This window comes from Cebidichthys violaceus, unplaced genomic scaffold (assembly GCF_023349555.1).
Source record: "Cebidichthys violaceus isolate CVI_PGR_0920_01 unplaced genomic scaffold, fCebVio1.0.p SCAF_16, whole genome shotgun sequence".
Taxonomy (NCBI): Eukaryota; Metazoa; Chordata; class Actinopteri; order Perciformes; family Stichaeidae; genus Cebidichthys; species Cebidichthys violaceus.
Window position 1 is genome coordinate 5,969,114 of NW_027176329.1, and position 25,118 is coordinate 5,994,231.

General features: G+C 41.9%; 3 protein-coding genes across 3 annotated transcripts; all 3 read right to left on the bottom strand.

Moving 5' to 3' along the window:
• Positions 1-584: 584 nt before the first annotated feature.
• On the bottom strand, positions 585-7,021 carry LOC137872598 (elongation factor 1-alpha-like). Its single transcript, XM_068710903.1, has 8 exons — positions 6,917-7,021; positions 6,341-6,490; positions 5,337-5,516; positions 3,453-3,749; positions 3,215-3,365; positions 2,803-3,059; positions 2,061-2,295; positions 585-893 (listed from the first exon to the last, which is right to left on the bottom strand). The coding sequence occupies exons 2-8, from the start codon at positions 6,482-6,484 to the stop codon at positions 769-771; spliced, it is 1,389 nt and encodes a 462-aa protein (XP_068567004.1). The 5' UTR covers positions 6,485-6,490; positions 6,917-7,021; the 3' UTR covers positions 585-768.
• Positions 7,022-7,497: 476 nt separating this feature from the next.
• LOC137872599 (elongation factor 1-alpha) lies at positions 7,498-14,921 on the bottom strand. The gene is made up of 8 exons (XM_068710904.1): positions 14,816-14,921; positions 13,840-13,992; positions 12,617-12,796; positions 12,222-12,518; positions 11,902-12,052; positions 10,355-10,611; positions 9,155-9,389; positions 7,498-7,712 (listed from the first exon to the last, which is right to left on the bottom strand). The coding sequence occupies exons 2-8, from the start codon at positions 13,981-13,983 to the stop codon at positions 7,588-7,590; spliced, it is 1,389 nt and encodes a 462-aa protein (XP_068567005.1). The 5' UTR covers positions 13,984-13,992; positions 14,816-14,921; the 3' UTR covers positions 7,498-7,587.
• A 192-nt stretch (positions 14,922-15,113) lies between these two features.
• LOC137872600 (elongation factor 1-alpha) lies at positions 15,114-18,784 on the bottom strand. The gene is made up of 8 exons (XM_068710905.1): positions 18,677-18,784; positions 17,660-17,814; positions 16,958-17,137; positions 16,568-16,864; positions 16,330-16,480; positions 15,977-16,233; positions 15,657-15,891; positions 15,114-15,552 (listed from the first exon to the last, which is right to left on the bottom strand). The coding sequence occupies exons 2-8, from the start codon at positions 17,801-17,803 to the stop codon at positions 15,431-15,433; spliced, it is 1,386 nt and encodes a 461-aa protein (XP_068567006.1). The 5' UTR covers positions 17,804-17,814; positions 18,677-18,784; the 3' UTR covers positions 15,114-15,430.
• Between the last annotated feature and the right edge of the window lie 6,334 nt (positions 18,785-25,118).

Here is a 25,118-nt window from a genome sequence, read left to right on the forward strand (position 1 = left end):
AGAGCCTCGGTGTAGTTCATAGCCTGATGTTAGCTTTTTACTTCTGGTGATTGCATTTATGATTAAAAAAATCATAAAAATAGTCTTCATTTGTGAAGATTATCTTGCTGAACAAAACGTTTAAGTATCATTAACTTTTGTTTAACACAGAGCTTATTTTCTGCAATAATCCCAAAAATCCCATAGTCGTTTCGTGAGGAAGCCAGTGTGATGCTTACTTCTGGGGTTGGCCTACAAAAATACGTCAGCCCTGCAGCACTCATTCGCCTATCACTTAAAACCTGTCTTCCCCAGTTCAGAGTTGGTATGAGGAACTTTTAAAGGTAATCATGCCTCTGGTGTCACTGTTAGCTCTGAACTCAATGTTAGTTGACTAAAATGTTTTGGTATTCTGGAAACTGTCTTTCTTTTTTGAAATCCCCACCCAAGACATTGCAGAGGAAAAGCACTCTTTTTTCCCCTCATGTTGACAGTAAAGGGTCTTATGTTCATTCTTCTTTAAAAGTCAATAAAAGGAAAATTACAAAAAAAGGATGTTGAATATTTAAAAGTTGTGAAACAAGAAAAGAAACATCTTCAATAGGCATGTTTAAGGTTTTTATTATTTTGCTTTTAACCTAATTCTTTTAACAGTTTTCTCTAAAGCCCTCCTTTCCGGCGGAAACTTTTCCGATGGCTTTTAATCATCATAAGCCAGAAGACGGCATTGGGATGAAGACGGGATGGCTGCTGAGACGTGACTTTTTGTTGGACGTCCGGCATGAGAATTCATTTCTTCTTTTCTACCTTTTGTGCAGCCTTGGTGACCTTTCCGCTGGACAGCAAATTCTTGTTTACCGACTTTATGACACCGACAGCCACAGTCTGCCTCATGTCACGCACAGCAAAGCGACCTGAGAGGAAGAGATGGACAAGAAAAGACAGACAGGGGAGTCAACGAGATAATAATGATAACAAATGCTATTGCCATATTTGACAAAATAAATGACAAAAATGACTTTTTGTGCTCATATTACATCCTGACAGACCCTGAATTGAAATTTAAAAGATAATTATCAATAAAAGTTGATAAGATAAGTCTTTTTATTTATTTCTTTAATACTATGGATGAATATTACTCTATGGATCGATCCCACTCTGTCCATTGGTCAGTGTGTAGATCCCAAGTCTCTTAATTGTCATTTCCTCGCTCCTTTTCAATCATTACATTTGGGCAGAATGAAATGATTGGACGGGCTTATCACAGTCCTGTAACAGCCACAGATACCAGATATATATAGATTGTCAGAGCATTTTATTTTTTGATTTCTGAAAGGATGGAATAAAAATTGCAACAAAAATATCAAAAATGTTTTTGAAGAAGATGACGAACCCTGCGTTTAATTATAAATCAATTAATCATTGAAAGATTCTTGACCTGGGAAACAACAACTTGAAAATATTATAAAAAAAGTTCTCAACACAATGTCCCAACTTACTGTAAGAAATAGACCAACCACATGTTGTGGCCGTCCTCAAGAGTTGCCATCACCTGTTTTCACGTCCATGGAATTTAAGTTACGTGACAACAGGTGATGAAAAAACTGAGCAACAAATTGTACCTTGTTGTAGAATTTACATTTGTTACATATGTTTTTTTCCATTTTAGCTTAATTTAAACAAAGAACGCAAACTGACAGCTGAAGACATAAAAACAGCGAAAATGTCAGTCTAGAAATGAAAGCAGTTCAACCGTCTGTCTGAAGAGTGAGAGATAAGAAACGTACACATTTCAGTTGAAGTGCTGGAGATAGTTGAAGTGTGTGCACTGTAGTTGTTAGCATGACATGCGCTGACATTGGTTGAAATGAAAAGTTGGTTGAAAAGTAAAAAATTCAGTCAGTTGAAGAGTAAGAAATGGAAACTTTAATTGGTTGATATAAAAAGTGTGGTAATTAAAGAGAAGAAGACAAAGTGCTGAATAGATAGATACTAAAAACAAACCCATTCTCTATGACAACAAAATGGGCTGTAACCTTCAAATGCAGTGAATGAAGAAGAAAAAAAGCCTTTTAACTCACCCAGTGGAGGATAATTTGAGAAGGCCTCCACACACATGGGCTTCTTTGGGATCAGGTTGACGATGGCAGCATCTCCAGACTTGACAAACTTGGGGTTGTCCTCAAGCTTCTTGCCAGAACGACGGTCAACCTTCTCTTTGAGCTCATTGAACTTGCAGGCGATGTGAGAGGTGTGGCAATCCAACACGGGGGCGTAACCTGCGCTGATCTGACCGGGGTGGTTCAGGATGATGACCTGAAAACAAATAATTTGGGTGAGTTCTCTATCCAGCACTCAATTCAGGCTTAGATGAACACATATTGCAGGTCCCGCTAGTGGCCAGCAGAGTTCCACAGATGTTTATGTTTACATGAGCTGGAATCACTCATGCATCTCATTAGAGTCATAGTATCTTGCTTCATTCATGAATCTATTTTATTTTTTTTAGATTATCATTACAGCAGGAAATTTAGATCGAGAGTAGTTGTTCAGTTCTTTTCAGTAAAAAAAGTGAAAGACGAAAGATGAAAGGAAAATAATCCCTAATCATGTCATTGTTGGTTGGAGTTTGAATGTAATTATAAAGCAATAGATACAATATTGAAAGTGTCTTAGTGTAAAGGTAAAGCAAAATAAATCTTGTAAATGTTTGGCACTTTTTGATTATGCCAATCTAAAAATGCAAGCCTGGATGCTCGTCCATCATCCACTTATTCCTTTATTAATCTTTATGTACTTTTTTTTCTTTTTTTTCAGACTCACCTGGGCGGTGAAGTCTATGGCCGCCATGGGTGGGTCGTTCTTGCTGTCGCCGGCCACGTTCCCGCGGCGGATCTCCTTGACGGACACGTTCTTGATGTTGAAGCCGACGTTGTCGCCGGGCATGGCTTCGGTCAGAGACTCGTGGTGCATCTCCACGGACTTCACCTCAGTGGTCAGGTTGGGGGGAGCAAAGGTGACGAGAATGCCGGGCTTTATAATGCCAGTCTCAACGCGGCCGACGGGGACAGTTCCGATACCTGAGAGAGCAGGAGGCAACAAGTTTCTATTATAGAGTGTGTGAGCTGTGATTGTCGGCTTGTGGGAGCTGTGAAGTACAGGCTGCGGAAGCGGTTAACATCCCAGCCTGTACGGGGAATAAGGCTGTGGTAAATCTGTGACACTTCTTAATTACCTCCGATTTTGTAGACATCCTGCAGGGGCAGACGCAGGGGCTTGTCGGTGGGACGAGCTGGGGGCAGGATGGCATCCAGAGCCTCCAGCAGTGTGGTTCCACTGGCATTGCCATCCTTGCGCTCGACCTTCCATCCCTTGAACCAGCCCATCTAGAAACAGATTCAAAATAAGAATGAAGTCCAGGTCTAATCCATCAAGTCAACAACTTGAGCACCACAAAGGTTTAAGTCCCTTACCTTTTCACTGGTCTCCAGCATGTTGTCTCCGTGCCACCCAGAGATGGGGACAAAGGCGACAGCGGCGGGGTTGTAGCCGATCTTCTTGATGTAGGTGCTCACTTCCTTGGTGATTTCCTCGAAACGGGACAGGCTGTAAGGGGGCTCGGTGGAGTCCATCTTGTTGATTCCAACGATGAGCTGCTTCACGCCAAGGGTGAAGGCCAGCAGGGCGTGCTCGCGGGTCTGCCCGTTCTTGGAGATACCGGCCTCGAACTCACCAACACCGGCAGCAACAATCAGCACGGCGCAGTCAGCCTGAAACAGGGAAGACGTTTTTTCTAGATTTCTACAGAAAAATGTCCCAAGACATCGTAATGAGAGCAGTGTACATTCTGTCTGTACATTCATGTAAAATATGAGTGTGTGTTGACTACCGGAACACACATGCACAGAAATAATTTAAAAGTTTGAAATATGCACTGTTTCTGGAAACTCGGCACAGGACTTGCGGAGCAAAGTGAATGAGCTGACAGAATAAAAGTGAGGCTTCACGCTAACGGCATACTTTGTAAGCATGTTAGCTGGTAGCGTTAGCTTGTAGCTACATAAATATAATTATGTGTTAGTTAATGTTGGAGACTGTCTTTATGGGCTGTCGCTGTAGCCCGACGTTATAAAATTGAGCTTTTAGGACATTTCACATGTAAAATACACGACGGACAGCGAGTGGGGCTGTACACAGCTTGAATGTAGGGAAGTAAGTAAAACAAAGTGATGTACAAATAAGAAGACTGTCTAAACATTGTTGTTTGGCTTACAGCAATATACAAACAATATAAAGTATTATACTCTGTAATATCCAAGTGAGCATCTTTCCGTTGAAAAGATTTTTAAAAACGACTATGGTCACCAGTGATAAGACGTTCAAAACTGGTCCAAAACTGAATCATTTTTTGTAATACTTGTTTTATTTACAGACGTCCACCTTGAAAATATGGCAGACCTTCTGAAACCGGCTCCTGTGTGGCTTTGACAACGACATTTAAAGAAGGAAAGGGAGATTGTGGTTGTATATAAAGAATTGTTTATGTTATATTTATATTGTTGCTTAATAAATACAGATTTATTGTTGCCTGTGTCACATGGTCGTCTTTGTCCTGTAAGTGGAAACTGTTGATGTGTTAATATGTAGTATTTAGTTGCTACATTTTGAACTGTGAGCATTTCGACTTGAAAATTGGTTCAAAAGTGGACGTTCTTTCACCGACTATTTGAAGACTTTGATTAAACGTTCACGTTTAGATCAGTAGTTTATTTCCTATACATCTGCCATCCTCACACATGCTCGATCATAATATCCTTGCTATCATTGTTCGGGGCTGTCAATCATGATATCAGCTGTTCCGATCAGCTGGTCTTTTCTATCAAATAGCACAATGACACAATTACATTGCTTATAATCTCTACCTTCAGTACGTTAATGCTGCTGTTATGCAACCATCCACCTCCGCCAGTCTTCAGATTCATCAGCTTCATCAACTCATCATTCTATCAGCCACCACCACCACCACCACCACCAGTGTCTGGACTCTGTCAAGATTTTATCATCACATATCATCTGTTAATAATAAACAATGACCTTTCCTTCATCTGACTTATCTCTCCTGATTGAAATAAATAGATGTTGGAGTTGATTTCACATGCCGTAGCCAGTGGAGTGTCTGAGACTTTTATTTCAACTTGACTTTAAAAAAAATGTGATGGAGTGATTTCTTCTACAACCCCATAACACTGGCTGCCCCTTAGAACTCAAGCTCAAAACTTAACTGCAACTTGTTGTGTAATATACAAATCTGAAAGTGAGAAGACAAGTAAAGAGCAGGTTGAAAGGTGCGCCTGTACCTGAGAGGTGCCGGTGATCATGTTCTTGATGAAGTCTCTGTGTCCGGGGGCATCAATGATGGTCACGTAATATTTGGCGGTCTCAAACTTCCACAGAGCGATGTCGATGGTGATACCACGCTCACGCTCGGCCTTCAGTTTGTCCAGCACCCAGGCGTACTTGAAGGAGCCCTTGCCCATCTGTTGTGATTAAAACAACGCACATAGAGCGGGAAAACAGGGAGGGTGAAAGACTGTGATTAAAGTTTTTTAAATAAAAACAGTTACGTCTTGCAGATCCCCTTTTTAGATTTTTATTTTTTATGAATACAATCAGTTTAAAGCGGGTAATTAATTTACTATTTTTTACAGTGTGCTTAAGCATTCTGTTTTCATGTTAGATTGCCTTTTGTGTCTTCTAAATGTATTTATTTTAGTACTTACTATAATTGTAACTTTCCAGGTTTCATGCTATTTATGGTCAGGTGCACAACAAATACAGAGAAGCAGATGTTGGTAATGAAAATCCTCCAAAAAGGAAAAAAGTAAGAAAATCACACAAATATAAGCAAAATAAGAATCAATCAAAGACATACAATAGTTAATAAAGTTAAGATAAAGGGCTTTTTTTTCGTCTTTATGTGTGACTAGAATAACTTCCTTGTGATTCTCCAATCATTACTAATAATAACAACTAAAAATTGCTTATGCTTCTGTCTTTAAAGCAATTATTTCCTAATGTATTGAGGCAAAATTGTTCATGCTATAGGCTAGTAGCCCTTGTCACATGACACTTTTATATTTACGTTAAAACTGCAACTTCTCTAAACAGAAGTACTTTCTGAACGACTGCCTTGTCAAAGTCAGTACAAGTATTTCAACAGTAGGAGGCAGTCGCAGCCAAGCCAAATCAGGGAACAGTCACATCCGCCACACCTGTGATGAGTCATCGATGTGACTTGTCTCATTGTGTTTTATAAAGTGTGAATATTTCTCAAAAACCTCAATGAATTAATTAAACCAACCTCAGCGGCTTCCTTCTCGAACTTCTCGATGGTTCTCTTGTCGATTCCTCCGCACTTGTAGATCAAGTGGCCGGTAGAGGTGGACTTGCCGGAGTCGACATGGCCAATGACCACGATGTTGATGTGGATCTTTTCCTTTCCCATTTTGTCCTGTGTTAAGCATTTAAAGAGTGAATGGTAGTATAAAAGTATCAAACATAGTATCCGTTGGAGTGGCCCCTGTCAGTGTGGCATGATAGGCCTCGTGTTCGAGGTGGCCTATTTTTTTGGGGGGGGGCTATTTCCATACTTCTGGGTGGTTAAATCTATAACTAAACACCAAGTTTAACAAACTAATTATATGTTTTGTATACAATCTTAATCTGAAAAGTAATTAGTAGCTGGAAACCATCAGAAACTACCAGATATGATTAGAAAGTAAAGCAGTCACTGATGTTCACCCTCTGGAGACCAAACCATTATATCAGCATTCAAAACTCCACCCCTAGTCTTATTTCATTTATCTAAAGGCTTTTGGTGATATTTGCTGAGTTTTGAGTTCTTAGTGTCTAAAGCTATTACAGCGTTTGAACTCACCTGGTTGTTGCCTGTCTCCTGCTTTATCTATCCACACCTTCCCTCGCTGCTATCTCTGTAAAAAAAGGACTCTGTAAAAAGTGATCAGCAAATTATACTTTCCTCCAACTTGCTCCTCCTCTTGTATCAGGAATAATTATACTTCTGCTCATGCCATGTGCATGCACACACACTTTCTCGGGCAACAAGTTTTGCCAGTCTGTTCTTGTTCGTTATACCTTACATAACACACCTCATGACACCTGCCTCACCGTCTGTAACTGGAGTCTCTCTCTAATATTTATAAGAAATGACAAAAGGCCTAAAATGTATAAAAAATGTGTGTTTTGACTTCATGTTTGAAGCTCCCGGAGAAGTGCTCCTGCAGTTTTTGTGATGACTTCATTCTTGTAATGTAATAAAGCACAAAAGAAACATCTTCATTTGGCAATGTTTAAGATTTTTATTGTTTTGGTTTCAACTTAATTATGATCATAGCTTCCCCTAAGAGGAACAGGCCTTCCTTTCCTGCGGAAACTTTTCCGATGAGTTTTGATCAGCATAAGCCAGTCCTTGAGTAGAGAGCTCTGCCTCAGAGGAGACGGCGCAGGGTGGCGGGGGAGGAGGAGGAGGGACGTGGCGGGCCGCTGCTGCTGGGACGTGGCTCTTTGTTGGACGTCCTGCATGAGAATTCATTTCTTCTTCTCGGCCTTCTGTGCGGACTTGGTGACCTTGCCGCCGGAGGCGAGCTTCTTGTCGACGGACTTGATGACGCCGACGGCCACGGTCTGCCTCATGTCACGCACAGCGAAGCGGCCTAGGAGGAGGAGATGGACGAGAAGAGAGAGAAAGGGAGGAGTCAATGAGAGGCTGACAAGAGTCTTCTCTGTGCTTAAGGTGTAGCTGGTGGGAGTGGTGAATACACAGTGCACATTATACTAAAGACCAATACTTTCATCTGAGTGATGAAGCACCAAAATACCTGCAGAAAAGCAAGTTTACAGTAAGAATAGCAAAATATTTCAAATCTTTGGTCATGTTAATGATGAATAATTGATTCATCATTCAAAGCCTAAAGAATGTTTAAATGAATGATTTTCCTCTGTGATGAAGATGAGCTATTTTCACTGCATAACCCAAGTTGATATTAGTCATGAATTAAATAAACACCAGGAATTAATAAGAGTGCTTTAGCTCCAGACCCATCTGCCTTTTTTAATCATAACCGTCTAAACATAATTCTCTGTAACTGACTGTCAGTTTGATCTTTTACATACATTATACGGCTCCATTAGGCCACTTGGGAACAACTTCGTAAAACATGCTTTGGTGAAAATATTAGCAAATAACTGCCTGAGTACACATCCAGCAGACCAGAAACAACAGTATAATTCATTTGGAGTCGTGTTTCTGGCCGACTGATGAATATAAGATCAAATTTGACTCTCTTTGTAGATCTGTTTTTGGTCCCCACCGACCCCTGGAGGAATTATCTGGCTCTCTAGCTGCCAATCTCGAACGCATCGGATAATCGGTCTGACCGCGGCTAAGCCACTTGGGGTAAGAAGCTATATCTCTTCAATTCAGGGCGAAGATTGCTTCATAAGTAGCCAGTTTGCAAGAAAATTTTAAACCTATTACAACATAAATCACTGTCAGACGACAGCTGGTGGGTTCCCAGAATGCATTTTGGCCAATGCGTTCATTCTCTTTTGCTCTCCACACGGACTGTTTAACTGCAAACAGAAACCAGAACGCTTCCGATGCAAATATCTTGTCTCGTTGACTCCAGATTATTTTTATTGATACCATCTAGCTAATCCAGCTAATCGCCCCACTTTGATCACCAGCTGGAGTCTAACGGCGTCTGTCTGCTGATTGGTGCGAGGCAGGAAGCATAGAGTGGTCTTAACAGAGCGTTATTACTGATAACAGCTGCCGAGAGTTGATTTGGGGGCCGTACAACCGAAACAATTAGCTGAAAGACGCTAAAACACAGAGTATGAGGAGACAGAAAGTTGGGTGATAAACTTTCTGTTGGTTATTTAATATATTATTCATATAAAAAATACGGATTATTGCAGCTTTTAGCGACACTTTGACTTTGATATATACTTTTGTATACCAAAATAAAGTGCAACCATCATTAATGTAAACAGTGACACCTGTGCTGGTGCTGCCATGACATGTCAAAATATCTGCAGTAAAAAAGGTCTATAGCTAATTATAAAACCAACAAGAAAACAGTGTTTCACTCACCCAGTGGGGGATACTGGGAGAAGCTCTCCACACACATGGGTTTTCCAGGCACCATGGTGATGATGGCGGCGTCTCCGGACTTGAGCGCCTTGGGGTTGTCCTCAAGCTTCTTGCCGGAACGCCGGTCGATCTTCTCCTTGAGCTCGCTGAACTTGCAGGCGATGTGAGCGGTGTGGCAATCCAGCACGGGGGCGTAACCCTGGGAGATCTGACCGGGGTGGTTCAGGATGATGACCTGCAGACAGACAGACGTGGGGGGAGGTCAAAAGAGCAACATCTAAGGATGTGGACTGGTTGGTGCTGGATACCACTATACTTTAGAGGAGTAGATGGAGGTAGACTGATGGCTGTGTGGTCTAACAGGGACACCAAATACTACATTCTGATGTGTAATAGCAGCCTAAATTAAAGTAAACGTACCCTTAAAAATGTGATCAGGACACAAAAAAAGGAATAGTAATATTTCGGGTTCAGTCGACTGAGGTTTATTAGCTAAACACCTTTTCAGTCACAATAAAATAGCATTCAGAGAGCGTTTCTCTTCCTTAATTTAAAGGGACATTCCATAAAAAAATAAACTTAAACGCCTCTTAATCCTTAAGGAAACTTACGACGGCAAAGCCCAACATCCACAGCCTGTTCACCCTGCTGCCATCCGGCAAGCATTACAAAAGTAACAGCTTCTTTCCTCATGGTGCGAGACTCCTTAATTCATCCTCCACCGTCCAAATGTGATCTTTTTTTGTGTTTTGTTATGTAGCAAAATGGGGCTACAATCTGCAATTTGTTGTGCAACCCTTTTGTACGACGACAATAAAAGAACCTTGTAAAGAACCTCAATAAATTTGGGGGACTCACAAGAGACAGATTAAAAGAAGGAAGGATCAGAATTGAAACAGCAGTGGCTGAAATATCTGAACTTTTAATTCTGTATGGGTCCAAAAACACTGGAGTCGGCATTACCCATAATGCAACGTGACAGTGACTTTCACATAGAAATAGAATGAGAGTAGAACAGACATCAAACTGTTTGCTGTGGTCATTTGACTAGTTTGCTGTTACTATGGTGACAACACACTACAGTGGGGGCTGTCCTTTGCTTTCTGTAGCTACTCCATGCTAAATCACTGGGGGATAAAAAAATGAGTTTTTTATTACATATATTCAAGCAATCCTTTTTCCCCTCTTACTGAGACTCACCTGGGCGGTGAAGTTGTCGGCCGCCATGGGTGGGTCGTTCTTGCTGTCGCCGGCCACGTTCCCGCGGCGGATCTCCTTGACGGACACGTTCTTGATGTTGAAGCCGACGTTGTCGCCGGGCATGGCTTCGGTCAGAGTCTCGTGGTGCATCTCCACGGACTTCACCTCGGTGGTCAGGTTGGGGGGAGCAAAGGTGACGACCATGCCGGGCTTCAGGACGCCAGTCTCAACGCGGCCGACGGGGACAGTTCCGATACCTGAGAGAGCAGGAATATAGTGCGCTTTTCAGTTACCTTCAAAATAAAAAAAACTTGTAAATTAGCAGACGTTTTGATGAAAAACATCTTATAAATGTTCCTATGCAGCCATCTTTTGATCACTTTTTATTTCTCTCACAGTGTTTGAAACGTTAGAGACATGGTCTTGCTACGAAGAGTAACATAATGGCATGAATACATGTCAGGTGAAACTTGGGCGCAGTTCAACTGTACACTTACACAATCCGGTATATCAAGTTCCCCCATCTATGATAAAGCTGTCTGAACAAGTTGGCAAGCCGTCTGCATCCACTCCCAAAACGTGTTGCTGTTCGCACTGCGAAATGCTGCCTTCGCTGTTGCAACTGTTTCAAGATTTCAGGTAAGTGACTTGACTCTTATTTTGTTCGGCTGTGTTTCGGTCCGGGTTTAGCTTTATTTTGTTAGTTAGTGTAGACATTGTTGCCGGCAGCCAACAACACTTTTTGTCAACACTTAAATTAAACCCTTTTCAGACACGGAATACTGTTAAAGTAATGGCTTTTTGCCATTTTGGTGAAAACAGTCACGGAGCCTCGCCTGATATTTGGTAACTCTGGTGGGAGTGGCGGCACTGCCGGAGAACTGCTGAGAGCCGTAAAAGACATGAGGGAGAGAGGAGTGCTTTTTGTTCAGTCACAGGCTGCATCAGCAATGTTTTAAAGAGCTCTTTTTACCCTGGAAGGCTTGATTCATGATCACCGTGGTCAAAAGAGAGACACTCGTTCTGCATCTTACAGTAAGACTACTGGATACATTTCTCATCAATTTCATTAATTACACAGAGAATTCTGCTGCATAGTTTATAACGTCCGACAACACCGTAAATCGGGATTTAAGTCCTGTTTGCTCGAATGCTCTGTATAAAGTGTTCGACTGGATATTCATAGTGCTGGTTGGTTTATTTTGGTGACTGTACGATTCTTTCTTCTTGCACCGTGAGGAGAAAAAAAACGCTATTTGCATAGACGTGAAGCTATGCACTGCTGGTTCTCAGTGTTAAACTGATGTTCTTTTCTTTTTGTGTGGGAGATTATACGTACGGCATTTTATTCGGGCTTAGATTAAGATTACAACTGTGACTTCTGTGTTTAAAAAGTGACTTTGGTGTTCAGACTGAAATGTTGAATCACATTTATGCAACGGGTAGGTAGACTCTAAAAAAAGTTTGTAGAAAGTTGTGCCCGTTTCCACACTATGTGGCATCATTTCCCTTGAGGGGATGCGCTACGAGGTGCAGGCGCTCTTTACCGCCAATCTTGTAGACGTCCTGCAGGGGCAGGCGCAGGGCCTTGTCTGTGGGGCGGGAGGGGGGCAGGATGGAGTCCAGAGCCTCCAGCAGGGTGACGCCGGTGGCGCCGCCCTCCTTGCGCTCGACCTTCCAACCCTTGAACCAGCTCATCTGAAAATAATGGAGAGTGCAGACACAAGCGATGAGGGAAAGAGAAAGAACGATGGTTAGTTTAAGAGGATCACTTGACTGCATATTACGCTGACGTGACATAGATCTGAGTCAATGTCACAATTTGATGTGAGGTAGACTTGAGCTTTGCGTGTAATAAGTCCCTTACCTTTTCACTGGCCTCCAGCATGTTGTCTCCGTGCCACCCAGAGATGGGGACAAAGCCGACGGTGGCGGGGTTGTAGCCGATCTTCTTGATGTAGGTGCTCACTTCCTTGGTGATTTCCTCGAAGCGCTTCTGGCTGTAAGGGGGCTCGGTGGAGTCCATCTTGTTGACTCCAACAATGAGCTGCTTCACGCCAAGGGTGTAGGCCAGCAGGGCGTGCTCGCGGGTCTGCCCGTTCTTGGAGATACCGGCCTCGAACTCACCAACACCGGCAGCAACAATCAGCACGGCGCAGTCGGCCTGAAACAGGGGAGACGTTTTTTCTAGAACATGTACATTTATACATAAAATATAAAGCGATGAGTCGGTGAACAGCAGGTTGAAAGGTGCGCCTGTACCTGAGAGGTACCGGTGATCATGTTCTTGATGAAGTCTCTGTGTCCGGGGGCGTCGATGATGGTCACGTAATATTTGGCGGTCTCAAACTTCCACAGAGCGATGTCGATGGTGATACCACGCTCACGCTCGGCCTTCAGTTTGTCCAGCACCCAGGCGTACTTGAAGGAGCCCTTGCCCATCTGTTGTGGAAATAAAATAGGTGTATAAATAAAAGTGTGAATCAGTCAGAAAAGTTCAATTTAAGAGTCATGCCTCTAGATGATGTAAAAACAGCAAACTTTATATTGCTCTATCATCCAAACACAGTTTCTGTCAATCCTTTAAGCAGACTCTTGGTACCGATACCATTTCAATATTCGTATTTTCGTAATTTTTGGGGAACATAAACATCTTTTAGACCCCTTTTTCATTTAACAAAATATGCCAAATGTCAAATAAAGGTCTCTGCCTTAAAATATCATGTAAAGTTAGGAATGTTTCCTGATTTGGATCAAATCGATATAATCAAAGAATTTGACCAAGCATTAAATGTCAATTTTGACACATTTCATTCAATATACACCAAAAATATTGAAGTTTGTTTCCCTGGTCCCAGTTTCCATTCAGATCCCATACTTTAGAAGCACATAGTTTTATGCTATTATCATTTGTTTGAAGCTGCAAATCAATTCACTCAACTACATTGTATATTGATATATTTAATTATGTAGTTACTTAAAAGTATCAGGCTTTTTCCCCCTTTCAGTTTAAAGCATATTTTTAACAATCCAGTTTTTAAATATAAAATTGGTGTGTGTGACCTGTTTAAGTTCAGTGTGTCTAAACATTGTCTAATAGTATATAGATTTCTACTTTACCATTTACTGAATTAAGTTCCCATTAGGAAATACTGGTTATAGTAATGTGGAAATAATTATTCCATTGAGTAATTGAGGCTGATATAAAATGTTGTACTATTAACCTACGACACATATTAGATTTGAACAGGTACATTTGAAGTACAAGTTAAAGCATGGACAGTACATGTCTTTAAACAGTAGGTGGCAGTTTTAAACAAGTGATAGTGAGCAGCTTCATCCACCACACCCACATATTTAAAGATGACATACAGTCTGACTTCATAGTCCCATACATACGTGTAGTTAGGTGGCATTTTTAATACATTCGTAGCAGGCTGGTGTCTCCAAAAAAACTAACCAACCACAAATATACAACTGCTCACCTCAGCGGCTTCCTTTTCGAACTTCTCGATGGTTCTCTTGTCGATTCCTCCGCACTTGTAGATCAGGTGGCCGGTGGTGGTGGACTTGCCGGAGTCGACATGGCCAATGACCACGATGTTGATGTGGATCTTCTCCTTTCCCATTTTGAATTACTGGATGTAAACATGGGAGCAGTAATGTTAACTTTATAGAGACATTGTAGGTTTAATGTAGTCTCCAAGTTTGGGTGAGTCCACCTGGCGGTCATTTTGAGTCAGTGTCGGAGGGGTTTATAATGTCGTAATTTATCTCGTATTTAATAACTGCGGCATACGCACTTTACTCTTAGCTAGTCGGCCCGTTAGTAATACAACCGTGTATTGAACATAAAACCAGCTCTTGTGTAACTACATATTTAATGTCGCGTTACCGACTTCACACAATCTTTTCTGAAACTGTCAGTCGGTGCTCGTGCCCGCCACTGGAAAGGCGACACTGGTGAGTCACGCGCCATGTGCTCGATGCCGGCTACTCTGCTGCCTCCATGTTGCGCCGGGACTGCAGAGCCGCCATGTTACCGACTGATGCAAGCGCGCGGCCAGACAACATGCAGCCACAGCACTGGGTGCGCGTTCACGACGGTACATAGAAAGGAGTACCATGACTGGCAGAAACTAAAGCTCAAGGTTCCCAATTAGCGTTTTTTAACAATCAGTGCATTAAAGCCCCGTTAGGACAAAGCCGAATAGACCACCACATGCTATACAACGTTTGGATAAGAAATGTTTGAGGTGAGCTGGCATGTTTACCTTTTTTATGTTCAATAATTAAAATTCTCAAAGCAGTCCTGCAGGATGCGATTTAGTCTCGATTCAGTTCTTTCCCCACGCTCAGGATGACAGCCTGATTCTTATATTCCCTGCCCTGAATATTACCCCAGCGCCTCTATTCAGGCATGCATTTTTGGATCGTAATAAAATATGACATTTTACCAACCTGAGCCCAGCAGAAAAAGTCGTCCCCTGATTTAGAGCGGATGGGAAAAAAAGGACTGAATGTGATCAGTCCAGAGTTTTTATACCGAACCAGAGGAGAGGGGGGGCTTTGCATGCTCTTGGTGCTGTCAGACTAGAATAAGGGGGTGCCATTGGCTGGGGCGGCATAATTCCTATCGAGACGATTGGACGACAAGTGCATCACCGGACACAGATAGCATGGTCAAAAACAGCTGCAGCACAGAAAGCCTGGCTTGCCTGTGACTACCATTTCCAACAGTGAAGGACAGACAAGCCAATTTCAATTTTTTCAAAGACATTTATTTTATTAGTTACCAGCAGCTTTCTTTCCAATTAAATGTGGCTTTTTAACAACATTTCCAACTTAAACATAACTGAGAAGAGGCACCGTCATGTGATTCAGGTAAGTGACAATGCCATGTAGTTCTTTTTTCCTGCGGAAACTTTTGCGATGGGTTTTAATCAGCATAAGCCAGTCCTTGAGTAGAGAGCTGTGCCATAAAGAAGATGATCCAGGGTAAGGGCAGGACAGAGAGGAATGAGTGGCCCGCTGCTGCCGGCACACATCTTGTTGCTGGATGTCCTGCACGACCATTCATTTCTTCTTCTGGGCCTTCTCTGCAGCCTTGGTTGTCTTTCCGGATACGTCCTTGGGAACGACAGACTTGATGACACCGACGGCCACTGTCTGCCTCATGTCACGCACGGCGAAACGACCTGGAATAGAAGAGGGGTGAGCGGTTAGTTAATGTGTTTTTGCACTCATTTTGCCACAGTAATTTCTAAAAATTGTGTACATAGTAAGTTTTTCCAGTATGTACCGAGGGGAGGGTAGTTGGAGAAGGGCTCAACAACCATGGGCTTCTGTGGGATCAGTTTGACGATGGCAGCATCTCCAGACTTGACAAACTTGGGCGCATCCTCGAGCTTCTTGCCGGAACGACGGTCAATCTTCTCGATGAGCTCGCTGAACTTGCAGGCGATGTGAGCCGTGTGGCAATCCAACACGGGGGCGTAACCTGCGTTGATCTGGCCGGGGTGGTTCAGGATGATGACCTGTGGACACATTTTGAATTAGAACTACCAAATTGCAACTCGACCAAAAACTAAAGCAATTCTATTAAAGTTCACAATTCCCGACCTGGGCGTTGAAGTTGTCAGCTCCTCTGGGTGGGTCGTTCTTGCTGTCGCCAGCCACGTATCCACGACGGATTTCCTTGACGGACACGTTCTTGATGTTGAAGCCGACGTTGTCGCCGGGCATGGCTTCAGTCAGAGACTCGTGGTGCATCTCCACAGACTTCACCTCAGTGGTCAGGTTGCAGGGAGCAAAGGTGACGACCATGGCGGGCTTCAGGAGACCAGTCTCAACACGGCCGACAGGGACAGTTCCAATACCTGAGAAATATCAATTTGTTTGAGTACTCGATATGCCCCAACGGGTTTCAAATTGTAATTTATACCATTGTCTTTTTGTAATATTCAAGTTTTTACCTCCGATTTTGTAGACATCCTGCAGGGGCAGACGCAGGGGCTTGTCGGTGGGACGAGCTGGGGGCAGGATGGCATCCAGAGCCTCCAGCAGTGTGGTTCCACTGGCATTGCCATCCTTGCGCTCGACCTTCCATCCCTTGAACCAGCCCATCTAGAAACAGATTCAAAATAAGAATTAAGTCCAGGTCTAATCCATCAAGTCAACAACTTGAGCACCACAAAGGTTTAAGTCCCTTACCTTTTCACTGGCCTCCAGCATGTTGTCTCCGTGCCACCCAGAGATGGGGACAAAGGCGACAGCGGCGGGGTTGTAGCCGATCTTCTTGATGTAGGTGCTCACTTCCTTGGTGATTTCCTCGAAACGGGACTGGCTGTAAGGGGGCTCGGTGGAGTCCATCTTGTTGACTCCAACGATGAGCTGCTTCACGCCAAGGGTGAAGGCCAGCAGGGCGTGCTCGCGGGTCTGCCCGTTCTTGGAGATACCGGCCTCGAACTCACCAACACCGGCAGCAACAATCAGCACGGCGCAGTCAGCCTAATATCAAAAATCCAGAATTAAGTAATGCAAAACAAGATACAAACATAATTCAAACTTTGAGCGTGCTAGTGTATCAACATGATAACTAACCTGAGAGGTACCGGTGATCATGTTCTTGATGAAGTCTCTGTGTCCGGGGGCGTCGATGATGGTCACGTAATATTTGGCGGTCTCAAACTTCCACAGAGCGATGTCGATGGTGATACCACGCTCACGCTCGGCCTTCAGTTTGTCCAGCACCCAGGCGTACTTGAAGGAGCCCTTGCCCATCTGCAGAGGGAAGAGTTGAGGAAATACTAAGATTGTTTGATATTAAACCAAATTTATACCGTAGAGAGATTACTACATGATAGTTCATCATGTATTCTGTATAGGTTTAGGAAATATGAATTACAAAGTTCATAATATATTTGAAATACCCAACACACCCACCAAGTCAACTTCCTGGCTATTACATCATTTTAATTACTTTGTACATTGATTATATAAAACAAAACAAACAGTCATTTAATCTTTGCATTTGGTGACATTTCATCTGCAGGCTATAGCTTAGTAGTATAACAAATATGTATTCTTTGTACAACAGCCTGGGGCCTCTACGGAATGAAGTGCACAGTCACCATCAATGCTGCTTGCGTTAAGCCCCACCCCTGCGTGCGCGCACACGGGTTGATCGCTACATTCGCGTGCTGGGCAGTAGCGCTCAGAGTGGGCACGCTGACGCCGCCATCTTGCCTTTGGACCCTAGCCTGTAACGGTTATAAAGATAGTGAAAAATATACAACTGCTCACCTCAGCTGCTTCCTTCTCGAACTTCTCGATGGTTCTCTTGTCGATTCCTCCGCACTTGTAGATCAAGTGGCCGGTAGAGGTGGACTTGCCGGAGTCGACATGGCCAATGACCACGATGTTGATGTGGATCTTTTCCTTTCCCATTGTTGTAGTTTCTGTCACAAAAGAAAAAGAAAAGACCATAAGCTCTGTTTTTAAGCGCATCGCCGTTTATTGGCGTATCGTTAATTAGCATCCAGCCACGAATAACGGTAATGTGACGATAATTAAACCATGACATCTCAGGCACAGCTCAATACGAACACCGTTCTGACAGTAGCTCATGGAAATTGATCAAAGACAAAGCTCACATTATCACACATATCAGTAGAAACCGCTTCCCGTGTTAATTAAAACAGTTAATTGATCGGTAACGGTACGGGATTTTAGCCGCTAACAGGCGGCGGCTGCTAGGCCTCACTCGGCCACAAGCCAGCCCAGACACGTGTTACTCCAAAGGCCACGTCGTGTTAAGTTGCAAAGACTTCCAAATACCCAGCAGCTATTTCGTCCAGCCTCCCAGCACCGGTCACTTGAGAATATGTGCAGTTGTTTCATGGAGGCGGAATAAGAAGAAACGCTATCCCAGCATCCTCGACTCTGCTTTCCAGTCCCTTCTTTGTTCCCCTCCACATTCTCTCCTCCCTCCTAACCCGCTTGTTAAAAAAAAAAAATCCGTAGAAGGTAATACTCACTAACGTTAGCATACCATAGAAACGGGGATAGCCTTTAGGTTAGCTAAGGATAATAGCTCGCATTTAACGCCAAATGTATCGTTAACTCCTTCGGAAAAAAACCTACAGGTTTGTGTTGAAGTTACATAACCGAAAAGGCAAAGTTTAGGATCCAACACTCAAACGCTCGACGAAAAAAAAAACTCGAAGCCGAATCGTATTAACGATACACATCAAAAACAGTTACCGCTAAAGGTCCGAGTTGTGCTCTCTGACTCTCGTATAACTCAAAAGTTGAGCTTACCGGTGTTTTGGGGTTTTCACGGCCGACGCTGCTGCCCCTAGCCAGGTAACAGAAAGAGGAAGACAAGGGTTGGACTGTAGGTTTTATACGGAATGGGAGGCGGCCTGACTTCCTGTCGCCCTCCCCGGCGGAGACCCCGCAAATCACACACATTCCTGCAAAAAACGTCAGCACGCAACCGGATGAACCGCCTGAAACATGTATGATGTCTCACACGGGCGCTGTGCATTTTATCTTATCACTGAAACCAACGACAACAGAGACGGTATACTTGTTATAACGATGACAGCAATAGTTCAGAAACAGATAGTAAAAGCACACAATTGATCGTGTTGCTAAGCATTTGGGTTATTTGACACCCTTCATCGATGGGAACTAAGATTTAAAAAACAAAACATCCACTGAATAATATTACCATTAAGTGTTGGACACAAAGTTTTAAAAATGTAATAGGAATACTGATATTTTTCAATCATAACCAGATACAGCTTCACCCACTTATTATTACACAAATGATTACAATGACAAATAATGGATTTCTATCATTGATATTTGAAATAAAATGCAAATAAAAAACATTTTCAGACCATAACAACACAGAGCCCTCCCCCTGAATTCCCTCCCACCCACCCACTGGTTATACTGGGCCGCCTCTTCAGCCTGAAAAGATTATCCAAATCCGAAATTTGCATTCAAACAGACCCCAGACCCCGAAAAGATGAACTCATGCTGTCTTCAAAACACCTTAATTCGCCGGTCCTTTACATTTACAACAGACACACACACACAAGTGTTTGATTGAATTAAACGCTGATGTTCTCGGGGGGAAGTGTATCTTCAGGGTCAGCTGGTGTACTTAACAACCACCACAAGAACTGATGCCTTGATATCCTTATAACTGCTCTCCTTTGTTCACTTTGCAGTGATTTTCATCAAGTTATTCTCCTTTGAACCACTTGCCATCTTTAAAGTAGTTAAAGTGTTTGCTTAATTTGAAATAGTTGACTTATCTGGGAGAAGTGTACTCAATTACAAGTTATTAACCGAAGAAAAATGGCCTGCTTTGTCACTTGGATGCTACTGGGGGGGTCAGGAGGTCAGATTCTGCCTCTTCCTCCATCACTGTGGCTGGCATATTTCCCAGTACAGAGGCAGCTGGTATCCCCTGGCACACACACTCGCTCGGCCTTCCCTCCAGTTCAGGTAACAGCCACTCCGGCTTGACGGCTGCTGCTTTCACTCAGCGGAAAGCAGAGCGACCACAAGGGGAGGCTGAGAGGTGGAGGAGAAGAGGCAAACAGTGCGTTGACTGAGAGGCAGAATAAGAGTTGAGACTAATAGAGTCATAAAAGAGTGAGTGTTAAATGACCAGAAGTGGGGTTTCCTCTGAGAAGGAACGTTCAAGTTCTTAAAAAGCACAAAATGGGCAGATGTCTTGTAAAAAGTAATTATCTATTATAAAATGATTGGAAATAAATCCCTGTTAAATGTCAAACAAACGTTTTAATTCACATTATATAATCCATCTGACCACACCTACAGTTCTCAATGTAAAGCACAAAGCACAATGTGCTCAGCAACTGCCCTCCCCAACCAGAGGCTTACAAAATGTGGTCTGAGTCTGTTTAAATCATCATATGAAGTAAAAAAAAGTGCAAGTTTTCAATCATGACTTAAAAAGCATGGCAGCTTTCCTGGTGTTTGATTTCATTTTGGAACACCCATTTTCTCCAGTGCTGGAGCTGTTGACTATATCCCAGACAGTCTAGCTGATGGAAACACCCTGTTTAAAGAATATACGTGAAGGATAAATACAGTCTGACCTCTATAATTGATGAGATCAATTGGTTTGATACAAACACTGCAAAGAGACAGAGGGGAAGACTGAGTCAGCGAGAAGTTTTCGGGAGATACTTGACAGAAATCTTGAGGCGAACTCAGTGTTCAAAAGTACTTGACTTGTTTTACTATCATGTAGCGGTGGAAGAGGTACTCAGATTCTGTATTTCACTCATGAACATGTGGGCCAGTTTTCAAGGCAATCCATCCCAAATGTGAGCCTCATGGTGGCGCTAGACGAAAAGTCAGGTGATCCCCAAAGTTTTCCTCTGGACACCATGAGTGTAACTCAAAACATGGTTGTTGAGATATTTCAGTCTGGACCAAGTGACCGACACTGCCGTCCCTAGAGCTACACCGCTAGCAATGCTAAAAACACACCGCTCGACTCATGAGGCCTGTAATGATCTGATCAACTGAACTGAGTGGAGTACAACAGCTGTGTGCAACAGGGTGTGTGTGAGAGAGAGAGAGGGAGAATGTGACTCAACAGGCTGAGTGGCAGCACGTCAGTGATGAGTCATCTGGTGTGAGGGGTGGTTATAGCAACGAGAGATGTGAACATTTTAGCATGACTGAAAAAAAACCCTGTTGTTTGTTAGTACAGATGGATGGGTGGATGGGTAGATAAATACCAGGTGCTACATTTCTTTTATGTGAAAACTGTACATGGCAATAAATCTGATTCTCTTCCAAACACTAAATATGTTCAAATTTTCTCCCTTTCAGCCTCATCAGCACCGACAAGGGGCCACTAAGTTGGAGCGATAAGGCCTGACTCGCAGTTCATCCCAAAAGGTGTGGTTGATTTTGGGGGGCCCAAGTTTGTCTTCATCAAACTGGGGAGAAGGCCTTTCTTCATGGACCCCGCTTTCTGCACAGCGGCGTCGTCGGGTTCAAGCTGAAAAGGGAGAAACAAACTGCTGCCACAGCAGGAGCTGCAGGATGATTTACAGGAGAACAAAAAGAGACAAACCCTTGTGTTAGGGGCTCACAAACCAAAAAGTTTGGCAACCACTGCTATAAATAACACGTAATCAAAATACTATTTGCTTTTTTTTGTGTGAAAAACGGGATACGTTAAACTCTTAAGCATCTAAAAATGCATCAAATTGAAGAGGACAATTCACTCTTTAGTGAAACTACTCAGGTGAACATGTGACACAACTTCATTTGAAGGGGTCATAAGTTAAAATGGTTGGGAAGCACTAGTCTAAGGTACAGTACACAAAAGTAACATACTATTGCCCATATAGTGTTGATAGACTGACAACAATTCACCTTGTACAGTAATATATAATAATATATAGACATATACTATCCATATAAACACATTATGAATTCCAGTTTAAACCACATTTTGCTGTGGGCAGCAGCATCAGCTGGTACTTCAGAGTCGTCTTTATCTGCCAGTTTTTAGAGACGTGACTTGGTGTCCGTGTGGGCGCAGAAAAGAAGTCTCTCTGCCTGATTCAATGCCAACATAAAAAAAGAAAAATCTGGCATTCATGTGGAGGCAAGAGTTTCAGGTAACTCAATCTAAATATCAATGTCACATAATGCAAATAGAATCTGAGGCAGGGCGAGACAGTTAATGCAAATAAAGTGTATTTGCAACACAAGAGTTTTCACATCTCCTGCCGCCTGCTGGACCCCCCCCCCCCCCCCTCACGCTTCACACTTGCAAACAAAGTATTCCCTTCTGGTGTCCAGGCTATCGTCTCCATTTGTTTCACACCCTGAGTGTTTATCACATGCATATGACAGCCTCAAGGGTAGGTAGGATAAAACGTCTGGCTTTCACTTAAAGTGGCTGCAGCAAATTTCATTCAACCTCCTCTGGCTCAGATCGCGTCCTCAAGCCAAGAGGGGCAATCTGAGGCATGCCAAGCGTTTTTACCCATATGCTGGGTCTGTTAAGCCTGTTAAAATATTGTATGTGATACTGGACTATACAAATAAACTTGATTAAATATATATTTTTTCTTCTTCATGAACATTTAAGCCTTGAAACTACATTGAATGTTTAAAATGTTGTGCATTTAGTTTATGGTGCTCCGATTATCTATATTTTAAAACAAATGTGCATCCTACTGCTTACATAAGTGGCCAGATTTATCGTACAGTATGCTAAAAGTGTGACTTATGATCGTCATCATTTTTTTCAAGACTAACTGGCATCAAATCAGATCTTTTTCACTTTTTTTTGGTCCAGGTATGTAATAAAGGAAAAGCACAGTAGAAAATTGAGGGTAAAAAACTAAATGTCAGTAGAAATGTCCACAGAGAACTGACAAAAATCAGCTAACATACATTTAAATAACAGAGAAAATGTGATCAAAATATCCCTGAAGGCACACTGAGGCTACAGGAGGTATTGTTCATAATCAGTTTCGTAGGACATGATTCATAGCTCAGTGATCAATAGTCCTGGCTCAGCAATAAAACAGAGAAGTTTCCTGCTAGGGTTTTATTTCCAGCAAGTCTTGCTTCATATACTCTTGACTTTAGAGTTCTGGAAATGACTTATAGATTGAGTGAAACTGATAAATAAATAATGAAATGTACCACTGTGAGACAACAGTCCTAATAAGTGCTAGGGATACGGTCTGTCATCCATATTTAACTGGACCAAACTAATTAATTAAAAAAATGTAAAAAAGAAAGTAATAATTAAGTGGTAAATTAACTATGTTTGCAGAATGACGACTCCACATAATAATTTATTTTAGCATTACATAATGTGAAGTGAATACTGGCCTTTCCAGGACAGTGAAACTACTGCAGTCATCAAAAGTTTATTAGCACAATGCTAATGTGACCTAGCTTGCAGTAACTGTTACCATAGGTCAGAATCAAGGTTTTTAAACGCCAAGAAAGGCAAATATTCACAACATAAACTTCTAAGATACGGAAAAAAGTTTACCGTGAAGTCAAACATTTATCATGCTAATAAAACCGCTAAAGTTAGCTTGCCGTTGTTAAATTCGGGGGTTTAACCGTAAATACCCTAATAAAACCGTGAATAAAAAAGGTAGAATTAAGGCAGCTACATAATAAATTAAACGGAGATTTTAGAGGAAGTGGGCGTGTGAAGGTTTAGTGGAGTAACAATATTCAATGGGTAGAGAAGTAAAATCGAAAGAGGGAATGTCAATCATAGTGAATACGGTATGATAAAAGAAGGGGGGGCAGACAATTGTAGTTACACAAAACCCGGTTTCGTCATAAGAACATCCGGGTCATTCGTCAAAAAATCTGATGCAAGCGCCAACGCCATCGTTGGTAACCATGAGCTACACCCACGGATGTTTAAAGAGACAGTACACCCCATCAGCAAACTGTGACACAATCTATTTCAGCTCTAGTTGAGGTGGTTAAGTATTTAGATGAAGTAAAAGTACTGACAATACCACAGTGTACAATCACTACAAGTACATGTCCTGCACTGAAAATATTTGTAAAAGTGTGTATGTATAATCAAGAAAATATACTTAAAGTATTAAAAGTAAAAACTCAATGAAGTAAAATAATTATTTTCTCCAGTAATCGACTGATTGTTTGGTCTTTACGGTATTGAAAATAGGGATAAATAGCGTCACAATTACTAGAAGTGACACCTTCACAATGCTTGTTTGTCCTTAAAATTATTTTAAAAGATACATAACAATGATGAAAATACTTCAAAAGTAAAATAATCTCTCACATTTGAGAAGTTGTAACCATGATTTTTTTTGTATGAAAAAAAAATGTCAAAAATGTCAAATTTCTCATATTCTTTTTATGCACAAAATCTGGTGTAAAGTAACTATTTACTTAAATACTCCACTTAAGTACAATTCTGAGTTGCTTTAATTGAGTGTTTTAATTTTGTGCTATACTTCTACTCATTTTCATTGCACTACATGTATTTGATACATGGAGTTACTTTGAAAAACAAAATTGAGCATATAAAATACAGTGTATTGTTATACAGTAAATTAAACCACCCAACAATAGGAAAAAAAGCTACAACATTAAAATGCATCATATTGTTACGGATTTACAAATAATCTAATAGCATAATAAATAATAATGTAACAACGAGCGAGCCCATTTTGGCTGCATGCTGAGTACTTTACTTGTATTTTTTATGTCCACTTTCTTGGTAATACTTTTACTTAAGTAACCTTCTGAATGAAGGGGTATTTTTTAATTGTGGTATTGCTACTTTTACCACTTTAGTGTAGGATGTTAATACTTCTTGCACCACTGGTAGTATACACTGGTAGTAAAAAGTAACAACTATAACAGCTGCTTTGATTAAGAACTGTCATTCAAAATGTTTCATTTACATTTTGACAGCCCAGAGACCACTGCTAGTATTTACTTTCTTGTGCCATCTAGTGGCTGAAGAGAAACATTGCGTATCGTTGAGCAGCCTAAAATCTTTGGAGGATTTGGACTCAGGACTTTAGCTGTGCTGATCTCCTTCTCACTTTTGTTAATTTTTAGTCATGATGGGATACAGGAAGAATGATATCACCTCATGATTGGTTCAGTAAGAACAGGAACATCTACCATTTCAATATTATGTTGAAACACAGAGAGAGAGAGACTCCAC

Bases quoted from the DNA above. Each gene is read 5' to 3' on its own strand.
- LOC137872598 (XM_068710903.1), bottom strand. From the start codon at position 6,484: ATGGGAAAGGAAAAGATCCACATCAACATCGTGGTCATTGGCCATGTC. The intron at 3,750-5,336 runs GTACAGGCGCAC...TCCCTGTTTCAG, and splicing joins TGATCACCGGCACCTCTCAG to GCTGACTGCGCCGTGCTGAT. The intron at 3,366-3,452 runs GTAAGGGACTTA...ATCTGTTTCTAG, and splicing joins TGCTGGAGACCAGTGAAAAG to ATGGGCTGGTTCAAGGGATG.
- LOC137872600 (XM_068710905.1), bottom strand. From the start codon at position 17,803: ATGGGAAAGGAAAAGATCCACATCAACATCGTGGTCATTGGCCATGTC. The intron at 16,865-16,957 runs GTTAGTTATCAT...TTTTGATATTAG, and splicing joins TGATCACCGGTACCTCTCAG to GCTGACTGCGCCGTGCTGAT. The intron at 16,234-16,329 runs GTAAAAACTTGA...GATATTTCTCAG, and splicing joins GGATGTCTACAAAATCGGAG to GTATTGGAACTGTCCCTGTC.
- LOC137872599 (XM_068710904.1), bottom strand. From the start codon at position 13,983: ATGGGAAAGGAGAAGATCCACATCAACATCGTGGTCATTGGCCATGTC. The intron at 12,797-13,839 runs GTGAGCAGTTGT...TTTCCACAACAG, and splicing joins TCGAAAAGGAAGCCGCTGAG to ATGGGCAAGGGCTCCTTCAA. The intron at 12,519-12,616 runs GTACAGGCGCAC...CCCCTGTTTCAG, and splicing joins TGATCACCGGTACCTCTCAG to GCCGACTGCGCCGTGCTGAT.